Source organism: Seriola lalandi, unplaced genomic scaffold (genome assembly GCF_002814215.2).
Source record: "Seriola lalandi dorsalis isolate HSWRI2012SDOR001 ecotype SW California unplaced genomic scaffold, Sedor1 jcf7180002054767, whole genome shotgun sequence".
Taxonomy (NCBI): domain Eukaryota; kingdom Metazoa; phylum Chordata; class Actinopteri; order Carangiformes; family Carangidae; genus Seriola; species Seriola lalandi.
In genome coordinates, this window is record NW_019525320.1 from 2,188,603 (window position 1) to 2,204,387 (window position 15,785).

General features: G+C 46.0%; 1 protein-coding gene across 4 annotated transcripts in view; it reads left to right on the forward strand.

The window, feature by feature from the left end:
• LOC111668986 (neuron navigator 1-like) overlaps positions 1–15,785 on the forward strand; it is an 87,574-nt gene that overhangs the window by 1,976 nt on the left and 69,813 nt on the right. For all 4 annotated transcript variants that reach the window (XM_087178976.1, XM_087178977.1, XM_087178978.1 and 1 more), the window contains exons 2-4: positions 1,376–2,273; positions 3,184–3,275; positions 13,782–14,606. In XM_087178976.1, the coding sequence (XP_087035102.1) occupies positions 1,378–2,273; positions 3,184–3,275; positions 13,782–14,606 (1,813 nt within the window). In that variant the 5' untranslated portion in view covers positions 1,376–1,377. The remainder of the gene's footprint in view (positions 1–1,375; positions 2,274–3,183; positions 3,276–13,781; positions 14,607–15,785) is intronic.

Below are 15,785 nucleotides of genomic sequence, written 5' to 3' on the forward strand. Positions count from 1 at the left end.
GTTACGGGAATGAGGGGGAGGAGGAATTTGGTGAGAGAGATGAGGGGAAAGGAGGATGGATGATCACATCTGTCTCTGTTTACCTTCTGCTGCATCACCGCTGCTGTACGCTGCTGCACATTAGCATTGAGCCAACTATGATAGAGCACCAGTCCTTGGCAAAACCAAATCTCCATTTTCTGTGTCATTTAGTCTAATATAATAAGTAGGTGAGAGGAAGGTCTCTCTACAGAGACGCTTGTCCTCTCCTTTACAAAAAGCTGAATTGTTATTTGTGGGAATGTTGTGAGTTTTTGAGCTGCAGCAGTCAACCGCTTTCCACTGCAGTGATTCTGAAAAAAAGACACAGACCTTTTGCTCGGACTGCTGGGAAAATGTGTGTGTGTGTGTTTGTATGTAACACTGTGTGCAATGCTGTGATTAGATGTGCTGTCAAATATTCCATCATGTTATCCTCGTGACTTTGATGGCTTAATTTGACACATCTCTGCTTAGCTGAAGACAGCTGCCTGAGAAATCTTCTGGCAGCAAAACGTCCGCTATTTAAGACAGGGCAAGAAGGGCTAAGCGTTAAATCTGCGTATTTGTGCGTGTGTGTATAATTATATTGAAATCTATTTGTACTGCACTGTCCCAAAGCAAATGTGCTGTTCAGGAAGTAGAAAGTAGAAGCTGCGGTTTGCGTAAAACAGACGGGCACAGAGAATATCAAATATCTTTTATAGCTCTCGGGAGGTCTGTGCCATTCTGAGCGAGACGGGCGAAGGAGGTGACAGAAGCTGTGAATCTCTGGAATCAAAGCAAATCAGGTGAGGACGATCCCATTCCTCCACTGAAGGTGCTGAGAGCAGATGAGAGCTGTGTGTGTGTGTGTGTGTGTGTGTGTGTGTGTGTGTGTGTGTGTGTGTGTGTGCGTGCGGGGAGTGTTTGAATTCATTATGTGGAGAAAATCAGTTATTTGAACATAACACTATAAAAGCAGCTTGTAGACGTTGCTGAGAGCATGTGTCTGTGTCTGAAACCGTTCTCGGGTTTTGAACTCCTAGCAGGCAAATCTGATTGTGCAGACGCGCCACGGCTCGCTGAAAATAAGTTCAACTCGTGGTTTACCATGACTCAGTTTGTCATATGTACTTTGTTGACATGCTCACATAACATGGATTCCTGCTGAGCTCTGCGTTAAGAACCTGATTATCTCCAGTGGAACTTTAATGTCGTGGAATTAACCTCTGATTGGATAAGCAAACTTTTTGGGGGCTTTTGTGACTGATAGTTTCGTATTGTTGATGTGGATGTGACTTGTAAGTGGAGCCACTCACCACGTAGTCCAGTGTTTTGACTCATCATACGTGTCTCTCTCCTTGTTGTTTCTCAGATATGAGTGGGGGAGTTAACGTGAAGTCGGCCCCCCGTGGGCCTCCCTCTTCAGGAATCCCCCTTCCACGTAACCTGTTGCCCTCCTCCCCCAAAACAGACCCGCACCGCCGGGCTAGTGACCTGCCCAGGCCCTTGATACTGACCCCTAAACACACACCCACCCACACTCCCACACAGACGCCCACGCACTCTCCTTCACTTCGCCCAAGGAGCTCCAACATCCCCGGGCCTTCCTCCAGGGACCTACTGAGAGATGCTAGCCTGAAAAGTAATCTCTTCCACCGGACGGGAGCGCTACCCGCTCCCCAGGTGTCCCGCTCTGCCTACAGCAGCCCGCTGACCCAGCGCCGGGTGCCACCGCCACACTCCAAAGACACACTGGATCTGGGAAAACCAGCCCTGGCGCACACCCCAACGCAGTTACCAAACGATGGCAATCGCAACAGGAACACCTTCACCAATAAGAACGAAACATGGGGAGCCAGCAACCTGCGTCCCCCGCACCAGTTCAGGAGAGGGGATAACTCCAACGTTGTAACAACGAGTGAGGTGATACCAGGAAGAGAAGAAGAGCGTCCGGAAAACCAGCCAGCCCAGTCCAGCATGTTGAACAACGGTAATCTCCGTCCCTCTCTCACTCAAACGAGCTACGAGCACGCCGTCAGAGGTCGTAGTAACTCCATGAGCCAGTCAGATGAGGAGATGGGGACTCCTGAGGACAGTAGTCTGGCCTCCTCTCCCGGCCCCCTGCCACTGCCACCCATCACATTCACGCTGCCAGTGATGTCCAAGGTGGCTGTTGATGCACAGGATCAAAACCCAGAGAAGGAGGCTGCGTTCACAGAGACACACACACCCAGAGTCAACATGGCTACTGTGGCTCCCTTCAGCTACAGGTGAGCACACACACACACACACACACACACACACACACACACACACACACACATGGACACTCGAGTTTAAAAAGACTTCCATCATGAGCCCTCGTTCACTGACCCCTTGTAAAACTATTATCTTGTCATCATCATATGATCACTCTCTCCTCATAGCTTTTCACGATCCCCCTCTCTGCTGACTCAAAAACACACACACACACACACACACAAACACACACACACACACACACACACACACACACACCGACTCCTACTCTGGACACCACCAGCCCCAGAGGCCTGTTTTGGCCATTTCAGTCTAATTCCTTTGTATCTCTTCCAGTCATACATTTGTGTGCATGCATACACACACTTGGTGTTTTCTGGAGCAGAGCTGATTTCTTAAAGTGTCTTCTTGACAGCCTCTGGGCTCACTCAATGTACTGTTGTCCTTTCTCACACACACGTAGTCTCTGATGACATGGGATAAAAACAAGAAAAAAGAGAATCTAATTTTGTAAGTAAAAAAATAATATAGTGTCACTGTGTCTGGTGTGTGTTGTTGAGTGGTGTGTGTGTGTGTGTGTGTGGTGTTTTAGTGATATGAATCAATCCATGACGAATGGACCAGTCAAATCAGGAAATAATTTTCATTGAAAGCATGGTGTGTAATACTTTTATAAGATAAAGTTCAAAACAAGAACTTCTGCTTCTTTTTTTTTTTACTTTCATAATGATGGACTTGTTTACAGTGCTTTGTGGATCATCAGTGATTTTGCTCTTATGGAAATTACACATCTGGGAAAGTCCATGTTCTCCGACTGTCATACACAGTGGCTTGTGTGTCTGATTGTAATCTGCGATATTGAAGTGATTTGCATGTACAGTAACAGATGTGCGATGGCTTTGTTCATGATGTTTTTTGCAGGCTGCAGGTGCAGGAGAGGGATTTCTCAGTGGATGAACTGAGCGACTGCTCCTCTGGATCCATAGAAGTCTGCTGCGATGACCTAACACCAGGTTTGATGCGCTGACACACATTTTTCCAGAAATTAGAACCATCATCAATTTTCCTTTGTCTCTGTCTCCGTCACTGAACAAATCTTGAAGTCTAGTGTTTTCCTGCCCGGTTAGCATCAGGGGCGCTGAGAGGCCCGAGAGCTCTTTTGGCAGGTATGGATGCCTACTTCATGGCAGCCAGACCCAGACGCATTTACTGCGACAGAGTCATAAATGGCGGCAGACAGGAGATGCCAGCAGGCAACCTTTGGGTCTCATTGTGGAACCTGAATAGACTCAGTGAAGGCTAAGGGACAACCATTCTCTGTCTGTCACGCTGCTACTCATCATTCCTCAGGAGCCATGTCTGAGGTTAGGTGGCGTAATTTTGTGTGTGTGTGTGTGTGTGTGTGTGTGTGTGTGTGTGTGTGTGTGTGACTGCAGTGGTTCCTCGATGAGGAGATGGAAAAGAGAGATGGGCTCAGGATGTTCAGATGAAGGGAGATGGCATGGGTGATGTGGGTCAGTAATGGGGCACTTCTGAACTCGCTGCCAGGCAGTATTAAATGCATGTTGATTTCAGCTTCGTCCAAGAGCTGTTGAGGAGTTTGAACTCCTCCCCCCCTCCCCCTCATACTTTCTCTCCATCCCTCTCTTGCACTTCTTCCTCTCCAGCTTCATTGACCTAAAAAGCCACACTCCCAGCACAACCCCCTCCTCGTCCTTTTGAGTAATGGTTTGCTCAGTACCCACAGCCATTGTCATGCATCACCGTGGTCAGTCTAGAGTCTAGAGATGTGGACGTGCCTCAGAGATATGACTTTATCAGTGGTTTAGTGAATCATTCTCTTTTATGCGGTGTCAGTTGGACAGGAGGGGATTGACTGCCTAGCTTTGGGAGTTGCAGTCCAGCGTTTGTGTGTGTTACGCTTTAATGGCCAAAATCTCACACACTTGACAGAATATGTTCAACATAGTCAGAAAGTATCAGGAGAGTTATTGGTTGTAGTTTTGCACATTGGATTGAAATGAAACTATGACAGTGGGTTTTCTACTTGTAGGGGTCGGAGTACACTGTGGGAATCGTAGCCCTGTTTATGCATGTTTCCAATTCAAGGGACAAAGTAGCAGCACAGTGACATTAAACACAAACAAGGTCCAAGGATAACATCCCAATATCATTTTTCTTTGTCATAATTTAAATATAAAATCAGAAAGGCTAGACCACAGTACTCAATTTTAAAGAGCCAGCTAGTCAGCTTGGACAGAAATGAGGAGGAGGAGATGCAGAGGGAAAGAGGTATATAAACATATCGGACCATTTGAAGTTGTCGCCTTGTGGTCCAGCAAAGGACTGGATTACAGCATACGGATTGTGTTGGAATTAGTTTGAATGAATTATGTGCCAGCTCCTGGTGGACCTCAGGTAAAAATTTGCCCTGGCTACGTCTTACAGTGAACCTTACTGTACATAGAAGACATCATATTCAGACATCTATCGTTGTTATTAATAACTTTTATTACATGTATTATTTGCTAGACCATACAGTTTATTATGTCACAGTTTTTCCTTGACTTTCAAGTTCTCTGTGTGTCTGACCTGTCTGTATATAATTAAAAGAATAGAGAAGGCTGCAAATAAAACCTTTTAAAAGCTTTTTGGAGGTTTCAACCAGCTGGTTGTGGAAGGGGTGGGTTGGGGGGTGGGTGGGAACTGGTGGTGGACCAGCCCCAGTCTTAAAAGGCCCTTGGCTGTCTTGGGACTCTGGTTGTGGCCTTGTAATTGCTCCCTAGCAGGCGTTAGGAACAGAACTAAAGTGTCTTAGACTCCTCTGAAGCTGCATTTACATGGAGGGTGGGCTGACACTGTAATAACTGTAATTTAGGGAGTGGAGGAAGGAGGTGGAAACAAGGGAGCAAGGCAAAGTTTGGAAGGGGAGGAAGAGAGAAAGAGTGTAAGGGGTCAGAGATGAAAAGAGGAGGCCGACGAGGTCAGTGAGTTGATGGATTTTGTTTTTTGTAAAGAGGAAAGAGAACAAACAGTAAGGACTCTGGTTGAACACACAACACAAGGCCAAATCATGATGCAATTTTGTAATGGTTGTCCTTAGTGACTATGGTAAAAGAGTAGTTTCCCCCAGACTGAAATGTTTTCCATATGCTTTCATTCAGCTAGATTGAATCAGCAGTAACATAATCAGCTCTTACATTTTCTATCCGAGACACTAATGAAGACCTGAACATTTAAAGTGACTGTAGCACCATGTGCTCTTTCAATTACACCACAGACCTCCTGACCCTGTCGCTCTCTGGAGAGGAGCAGTTGAGCATGCGTTCATGTCCGAGCATGTGTGTGTGTATGTGCGCTGATGTATGCGTGTGTGACAGTACACAGATGGTGTTTGAAAGATAAATGCGATGTGGACTGTGTATCATTTTTCATCTCCCAGTGAGGGTATGGCCTGATACTCCCTACGGACACTCTCAAAGTCTGTCAGCTGTCTCTCTCTCTCTCTCTCTCTCTCTCTCTCTCTCACACACACACACACACACATGCGCACACACACACACACACACACACACACTGTATGGACACCTTTAAACACAGAGGATTGATTTACATATGGTCTGAAAACTCTGTTCACATGGATATGAAACACTGCACAGCATCCCACACCCACCACACCCCGTCATCCGACGGCGACATTTACGGTTAGAAAGCAAAACGAATTGAACCTTCCAGGTGAGAGTTCGACCCGTTATTTTGAAATAAATTGACATTTGTTCCTTTGATGCAGTCACACAGTCCGGAGCAGAGATTTCATGATGTGTTTCTCAATGTGAGACAAAGAAAATGTTGGCGGCCATGTGCCAGCTTGCACTGTATGATACTGAAGTGTACAATTGTCCCAATTCTCTTAATTTATTCTTTAGTAACATACACCAAAGTTAAAGTAATGAAGTCTAATACAACAGTCCTGCGTTCAGCTTCATGATCTGTTTGAAGGTTGCAGGTTGTGGTGCTGTTGAATTGTATTGTGTTGTGCAGGCAGGTGTTATATATTTTGTCCAACCCATTTATATCAATGAGGGGAGGCTAAATAATAGCTCTATTCTGGGGCTGCCAGAACCAGTCATATATTTACAAAACCAACCAGTTAATGCTCATCTTTAAAATCTTTTCTATTGCTAAACTGAAAAATACTGTTTGGGAAGTTGTTACAAAGCATAAATCTCACCTTTGTGTTGCTTGTCGACTTTTGTTTTCGAGTATGGTCTGAGCTCTCTGTAGTTTCTTGGAGTAAAAAAAAAAAAAACAGCCAGTAAAACTGCCATTCTCGCCAATGATCAAGGCGAGGAAGACGCCACGCATGAAAAGAGACTCGGACAAGCCACACAAAAAGCAGGATTTATGCTTTACTGGAACTGTTTTCAAACAATATTTTTTACTTTTACAAGAGAAAAGACTTTCAGGATCGGGACCAAATGGCTGGTTTTACAAACGTACCTCGCCTACGTTAAAAAGCAGCACACAGCTGCTTCCTGAAGCTTTTCTCTGGGAATGTCCAGGACTGTCTCGCACACGGTGGATGAGTCTCAAACAGGGGTAAATAACAGAAACACCACTCTAATAATGCAATGCAGTGCAACAGCACCATAAACTGCTTCCTAGAAAATGATCATAAGGTTGAATCAACACGTCTCCACAACAGTTTCAATAAGAAACTTTATAAATGAAGGTGTGATCTACTGTAGGACTCTATTAGATTGCATTTGTCATCATCTAGATGTACATAATAAACTGGCAAGTGAGTGTGTTGTTCTGTTTATGTGTCCCGTCTTGTAAAGAGAGCTCCGTGCATGTCTTATTTTTGTGGAAAATATAAATAAGGACAGGAAATTGATAATACAAACTCTAGAAATGACTGAAAGCTTAGATGTGACTTTGCTCAGCTTGACAGAAGAATACAAAATGAGAATAAGCACCAGTCAAAGTGGCGCACACACAGAGACTTTTGTAAGCACTTTTTATAGCTGAAATAGCCCAGAAGGCAGTATGCAAGTCATTTTTCTATTTAATTCTAAATGCTAGTACATACTAAATAGTAAATAGTGAGTATACAATAGTGACAAATAACACAATTTAGTGGATGGTTTCACATTCATTGGATTTACTGAATAAATATTTACCTTTCATAAAATATCAACATATACACTATAAAACACCGTAGATAGAAATACAGTATATATTTATTTTGTCCTGTTGAGCAGCCCTTACATAGAGAACTACATTTTAATACACCCTTGTGCTGTTCACTTTTAGGCAGATAAAAGGCAAATCTTTAGTAATGAATGTATGAAATCAGATTGCAATTTCTAAATTTCATGGTTACCATCTCTTTAATGCCCTTGGGCAGTTTAGTGAATAGCATTTCGATAACCCCAGGCTACATCTACTCTTAGACAGTGCATAATCCTCTTTGGCCAATCTAATCAGAGAGACATATGCCGATTTGGCGTTGGACAGTGATGAGTGGTTTAGTAGCTTTGGGAAAATGATCAGACGTAAGCGTGGACTAGATTATGTCCTCGCTCATCACCAGGAGTGGGGCAGTAATCACTATTTAGGGTTTAATGTCATGCCCCTGCTCTATATTTGATCCTAACATTGACCTGTCAAGAGTTCTGCAATCCAGCGCCCGCACAGATGAAGCAGAGGCTGAATTCTTTTATGTTATGTTAGTGAGTTTGAAGGGGAAGACATCATGACATGAGTGTCTTAAATGTACACATGAATACACACATGAGTAGAAAGGCACACATGCGTATACACATCTGAGGCTCCTTATTCTCCCATTCGTCTACACACACACAGCCATCCAGCACTTGTGTGGCAATGCATTAAGACAGAAGTGCCACCTCCTCCTGCCAGCTAGCCCCCCCCCCCCCCCCCCCCCCCCCCCCCCCCCCCCCCCCCCCCTTACAACCAAGGAGGCGCACGGTAATGTCTGCGTTAGACAGAAGGAGAGAAGGGAGGGAGAAGGGTGAATTGAGGAATGGGTGAATGAGTGCACACACAAGATCTTTTTTGACCTCTGGGGTGACTCCCAACCCAGGGAATCGAGTTATGGAGTCAGTCATGTGTGTAACCTCCCTGTGTCTCTGTGGAACCACACACACCCACTCACACGGGAATGGAGTCACCAAGACATCTATCTGTCAAATGAATAACCCATGAAGAATCAAGCACACGCTCACATGCAGGACGATGAGTATATACATTTAGCATGCGGATTCCTGAGGTTTCCCTCAAAATGTATTTGTCATAATCAATTTAATATTTTATTTATCTACTACTTTACATCTTTCTTTGGTAAGAGCAGTTTTTTGTTGTTTTTTTTCAACCAACAGAAGTATAAGTGCACAAGCGAACGCACTCACACATGCTGATGATATCCATCGCTGCTGTATTCACACCACGCTGTAACCAAGCAACCAGCCTCTGCAGCACAGCGTTTTCGGGATACCCCTGGGAAGTGTGCTGAGAATGTCAACACTGATGCGACTGTGGGGGGAGCGTCTACAAAGAGAGATTCCTTTTAAAAACACACACACACAGGCACATAAATGTATTTATTTTTTCCTCATTTAACTTTAAGATTCTCAGGTTGGCGCTTGATGGCTTTCACCCCTCAGCTGTGTGTGATTCATGAGAGAACGCTGTTTTTGTTGGATTAGCATTTGTGCCTTGTGGATTCAGGAGTTCGCATGACTGATGCTCTCACACTATTGTCATGGATAGCCTTTAAGTGGCTGAGTTGCCCAAATGCCTAAGCCAGTGACTCATGCAGTGCATCATCAGCACTGAGTAAGACCGGCAGAAAGGTGTTATTGTGGAAAAACTCTCATCCACACATACATTTTTGACTCAGACTAGGAAGCCACACACTGTATGCATCAGATTGCCTCCTCAGTACTCTGTGTGTAAACAGGACATTAATAGCCATGTCATTGTGTTTGGTGCACTATCAGCATGAGTGTGACTGTGAGCCTTCCCTTGTGTATTTGTGCGTCATGGTCTGGTATTCTTCCCTGTGTCCTGTGGACCCCATGCATTAGCGTGTTAGCGGACATAAGCAAACGTAGCAGGAGTGGCAAGGCGGTGAGGCAGGATATCCCCTCTCTGTCTTACTGGCTTCCTCTGCTCCTCTGGCACACATACAGAGATCCTTCCTCACCCCATCCTCTTCCTCCTCCTCCTCTCACTTTCCTCGTCGCCTTGTTTTCTGCGTTTATAATTTCACATTCTTACATTCCTCTGCCTTTTTCCTCACCAGCAGCATCCAGTAGGCTCCTTTCATGGTGTCCGCTATTCTGACACACTCACTCTCTCCTCTTCTTCTATTCTCAGTCACACTCTTCTCTCATCATTTTCTTCTCACTTCTCTGCCCCGTTCACGCTTGTCTCATCTTTGGAGCAACTCTTTTTCTTTTCTTTTCTTTATCTTCTTTCTACTTACACACAAAAAGGCAAAACAAGAGGACTGTGACAACAGGGAGTGGGTGAAAGTGAGAACGCATGCCATCTGCTTTACTCAAATGGGAGCCGTTCCTCTTAAAGTTTAAAGCGCTCTGATACAATTAGTTGCATCCAAAGCAGTCCTCCAACGCTGTCCTCTCCTCTCACAGTACTTTTCCTTTCATAGGTGGAGACCTTGTGTAACCTTGTAAACATGCATATAATGCACCACAAAGTGTCTGTGTGTGTGTGTGTGTGTGTGTGTGTGTGTGTGTGTGTGTGTCCTGCTGGCTACATGGCCACTCTGTAGAAATACAGTGGCGAATCTGTTTCCAAACTGTTTAGAGATGCTAGGGCAAATATACTCATGCAAAGCACTGAGGCTCTTTCTGCCTGTCTCTCTCTCTTTCTAATTCACTCTGTGATTTCAATCTATCCATTCATCCCCATATCTCTGTCTACCTGTCTCCCTCACCTTTACTTTCCTTTGCTTAAAAGTGTCTTTATGTGTGTCTGGAACTGTTTGCCCATCATCGTAGCAAATTTCCCAAGGCTCCAGCCACTGTGGTTAGGCCACAAAGTTCTTCAAACACACACACACAAACACACACACACACACACACACACACACACACACTTCTGCAACATACTGAATGTGTCTGTGTGTGTGTGTGCGCGTGAATGTGTATGTTAATACTGAGTAGTGGCACTCACCATGCTCTGAGACTGCCAGCTTCTCTGATGTCAGGCCAGATTGCTCAGGTCAGTCAGACACCCTGCACAGACGGCATGCTGTGTGTGTGTGTGTGTGTGTGTGTGTGTGTGTGTGGGGGGGGGGGGTGTATCTGTGCGCGAGTTAGAGAGAAAGAGAGAGAGACTAAGGAGAAATGAGAGGTAGAGAATATATGTTTACATCAGACATATATTAAAGTGATTAGACTGTGGAGCCAGAGAGACGAGTACTGGAACAAACAAGTAGCTGTGTGCTGCCAACACACACTCAACTTGTGTGTCTATGTGCTTTCAAGAGCACTGACGCGTTCCTTTGCCCCTTCGTGCATCTGTGCGCCACACAGACCTGCCTTGTGCACGGTCACTCTCATTTGACTAACCTTAATCCCTCATCAGGGAGGTATAAGAGCTGACGTACAGCACCTATTAGCCTTAAATTACATCCCTTACCCCCATACTGGCCTGCTACCAGCCCCCAGAGCCCCCATAACTGTCACCACGGAGCCATGGGCTCGGTGTGGCATAACCACCTTAACATTGGCCCTTTATTAAAACTAGCTGCCTCTAATTAATGGCTTTAGCCTTTACACAATAAAACAGCTAATGTTATGTCTGTGTTTTTGTCTGCTACTCAGCTCCTGTGTTAAACACACTCATTCAAGGCCAGATGGATGTGGGGTTGTTGGCAAGCATGCTGTGCGCGTACCTTAATGATTGTCGTTGTCATTTTTAAGTTCAATTGGCGCCAGTTTGGTTTGCTGTTGAAAATTGAGCCGTTTTTAAAGTACCTCTCTAACATTGAGTGTGGAATGTGAGCAAACAGGACATTGCCGGTTTTCTCTCTGGTTTAGAGTCAACCGATTTATGCAAATGGAACAGAAAATGGGCATTAGCCCAACAGGCTGCTTGTCTGAATGCTACTCCTAACAGTTTGAGGCCTGATAACATCATAGCTGTAGGCATTGCTGCCTGCTTACAAGGGAAAGTGAGGTGCACTAATGGTGCATACACACTACTCCAGTTAAACGACAAGACCTGTATGTAGACAGGATGCATTAATACACAAAAACAAATGGTACTGCAAACAGTTGTATTGATTGGTAATGAGTTATTATGGACTTAAAATTCATTTTATGCCCTGTCATCATGATTACCTCTAATGGAAATAAAGGCAGATGAGAAATGACGACATCATTCTATTTCTCTGTCTCTGTTTATGTTTATGTCTCTCTCTTATCGGATCTCCACCCAGCCCTGTTTGTTAGGAGGACTTACAGGAATAGATTCTGTAGGTATTTGAAGCAATGTAGGCGGGTCAAACAGGGGTGATGCTGGCGGTAGAAAACCATGGAATAATAAAGAGAATGAGGAGGAGGAGGATGAAGAAGAATCTGAGTTACTGTGTCTTGTGCTGATTGGATATGGGATGTCCAGAGCGATGACATGACGTCGCTGAACGTGCCAGAGCTAAACTGAGATCCCTGGACGGGAGCTGTGGCTTCTCTGGGCCTGTCTCATCAATGTGACACACTCAGAGAGACAGGCCCACGCACACACACAAACACACATGCAAGGGAGGATGGACAAAAATATAGACACCGACACTCATTCACACTCCCACACATACACATGGGCACTGGTTTTAAACCACTGAAGTATCGTAATGCTTGTGCTGACGGATGGATTGGGATAGTGATGAATCCATATCCTGCAAACTTAATGACCTGTGCCGCTACATTAACCAGAGGTTAAGGGGGGGTTACTGTAGGAAGGAAGGAAGCAAGGAAGGAAATGAGAAAAGAGTAAACGGAGATGAATGGAGGGGTAATATGAGGCCGGTGGAGGGGTTGTGTGATGATCATTTGAGGTCTGTTGGCTACTAATTGAAGCATAATTAGTGAGTACCCTATCCTATTGTGTGTTAGGGACTGGTAAATGTGTCCTGCTCTCCTCTCCTAAGCTGATCCTGCAGTCACGGCTGGTTTTCAGATAATTCGAATCAGCTTAATCATGGGTGGGCCTCTTGTGATTAGGACTCATAAGAAATTCCGAATGTGAATGGATGAATAGAGCAGCTAATGTGATTATGAAAGATTGGATGTGCATGTGTGTGTGTGCAGGGGGTCTTTATTCTGGCTGCAACATTTGGCATCCAGGATGATTGGAGTCACTCGCAGCTGAGTGTAATGCAAATATTCTTTCTTTCTTTCTTTCTTTCTTTCTTTCTTTCTTTCTTTCTTTCTTTCTTTCTTTCTTTCTTTCTTTCTTCCTTTCTACCTTTCTTCCTTTCTTTCTTTCTTTCTTTCTTTCCTTCTAAAGAAAAGAGATAAGAACAAAGGGATTAACTGGCAAAGTGGATGAGGAGAGTAAAAGGGTGAAGAGTGATTTAGTGAGAGAACTGTTTAAGAGGATGTGAGGAGAAAAGAGAGCTGTTATTGCAACACAGGAACAGGGAAGAGCTGAGTTTATACAATATGCTGGTAATTTATCGCCAAACCCCTTATGTTCACACTCACTGGTGTTCAGCATAACACAGCATCTGCGGAGTGTGTTTGAGAGAGAGAAAGAAACGGAGAGAGAGAGAGAGAGAGACGATTGGCGGGTGAGTCAGCCAGTGGGAGGAGAGAGAGTGAGAGACAACAAGAAAAAAGGAGGGAAGGAAAGAGGAGGAAGAAGGAGAGGGAGGGTGAATGAGCCAGCGGGGGTAGAGTGAGCAAACCAGCGAGTGATCGAGAGGTAGAGGGAGGAGAGAGAGGGAGAGAGGAGGAGGGGGGATGTTGCTGCTGCTGCTGCTGCGACTCTTTCTCCTGTCAGTCGGCTGCTGCTTGCCTGGCAAGCAGGAGGGAATACAGAGCGAGCGAGAAGCGGAGGGAGAGACTGAGGAAGAGGCTGGTCGATGCTGTATTTTGTTCTAGCAGCGCTATTGTCATCGGTGTGACACAGGGAGCCGCGTACACGCTGTGAGGGAGTGGATTTAGATGCTAGACACAGATCTGCAGATCCATGGATTACCAGCAGTGAGTAAGGGTGACTGCTACTGCCACTCCACTAACCCACTCGTCATTTTCAACAGAGGGGTGAACCCACAGTCTCACACAGCGGGGAGTCTGGCTCAGTCTGGACCCAGTGGAGACAGAGAGGCAAAGAGGGAGAAAAAACCAGACAGTCCTGGGGTTTTTACACCTTTCTTTCTCCCCTTTCTCCCTCCATTTCTTTCAGTCTGCTAGTCTGTATTTCAGAGTGTGTCACTGATGCTGTTGCTTGGCTCTCTGCAGGGGGGATGCTGGAGGCTAATGTGGCTAACATTAGCATGACGGCTAAGCCCAGAGAGCTGGACCTCAGGTCTGCTGCTGTCTCCTGCCAGGATACTTCGGCCCAGGCCATGGCCTCTAGGAAGCCCCCGCCCAAGCCCTCCGCTCTGCCCCAGGGACCTTCACGTCCCTCCGGGTCAGAGCTCAAGGTCTACCGGCCCTCCTCTGGATCTATCCCAATCCCAATCCCCAATCCGTCCGGTCTCCGTAAACAGCGATCACTTGGCAACTTGTCTGTGCTCACTGATGCTGAGAAGAAGCTGCACCTGTACCAATCTCCGCGGTGGAACGATGATACAAGCCGGCCTGGCGCTGGCCCCAACAAAGCAGGCCAGACTAAAACAGGGCAAGCTGCGGGCGGGAGACCACCGCTCTCTCGGACTCTGTCAAAGTCAGAACAGTCTCTTTTCCAGGGAAAGCCCAAACCTCTCTGCTCCCCGGCTGTGACTTCTAATGCAGGGAAACCAAGTCGAATCCCTGCCCCTGGTAAACCACGGGGACCTTATGCTGAGGTCAAGCCCATTAGCAAGGCCTCTGAGGCGGGCCAGAGTGCAGACACAGACCCTGCTGGCCATCCAACCAAAGCCAACTCCAATGGAGCTGACAGTCCTGGGACTAATGGCAAGAAACCAGGGGAGAAGGGGAAATCTGCAGCTCTGGCAACAGAGGAAAAGAAAGAGAGGAAAGGGGTAGAGGGGGAAGACAATAAGGGCTTTCTGAAGGTGGACCCAGAGTTAGTGGTGACAGTTCTGGGAGACCTGGAACAGTTGCTCTTCAGCCAAATGCTTGGTGAGTCCGCTATTTCCATCCCTATTTTGCATGACAACATACAGGTTCAAGCATGAGACCTGATATCATCACTTAGGACCGGATATAATTATGTTCACTTACTTATTGGTTCAGTGGACATTGAAACACATAAACATCCTCTCCTCTGTTCTCCTCTTTTCTCCACACCCAAACTGTTCCCTCCAGCTCTGGCTCTAGCTCCAGCATCAACAGTGAATTTTAAATGAGTTCAGTCTCTATTGCAGCAGAGCATAATGTCAGTGTGTTTTTCTAAGTGCTTTTCACCACACGATGGTGAGAGCCCTCACTCTGTAGCAGTCACATGTGCTTCGTTCATATGTATAAAAATGTTGTGTGTATTTTCTCAGATAGGTGTGTGTGTGTGTGTGTGTGTGTATGTGTATGTGTGTGTGTGTACCAGCATTGTGTGCTCCCATGAAGCAGCTGAAGTAAGCATTTCCACAGGGATGACATTGTTTTGTTGACGATTCATTAGCTAGCGCTGGAGTGTTTTGTCCTAGTCTCATCTGACCCACTGCCACAGTGAGCTAGATATAGATTAACCTATCAAACACCTCCCTCTTATTTTCTCATCATAACATTTTAAATCTCTCAGTTTTTTTCTCTCACACACACTGCTACATCCACAACTACGTCAGCATGGGAGCAAATTGTAAAACTGAAAGCGGTCCGCACATGTATGCGTCTGTGTATGAGAGACTAAACTGCATGTCTCATATCAGTGCTGCAGTCTCAGCTTGTCCTGGCTCACACCAAAATCAACCATTCGTTAATAAAGGCCGTGTGAGTGGGACTGGTGGGGTGTGTGTTTTCAGTCGGTAAATAAAACGGCTGCATATTGAGCCAGGCTGTGGGTCACAGTGGGCCACATATTTAGCCTCGCACCACTCCCTCACCCCGGCCCCCCTCCCCACCTCACCCTTTACCTCCCTCCTCCCCTCTATTTCCATTGATCTCCGGGCCACTGACAGATGGTCACTGTCCTCCCTCCCCACCTCCCCACCTCCCACCCCCTGTTACCGGGGGCAACGTGTGGGAGGGAAGAGGGGAATCTGAGGGGGTGGTGGCATTGGCAGGTAGTTAGCGTGCTGCCATGCACACACATGTCTCCATCAACACCACACATACATGGGGGGGGGGGGGGGGGGGGAAAAAAGA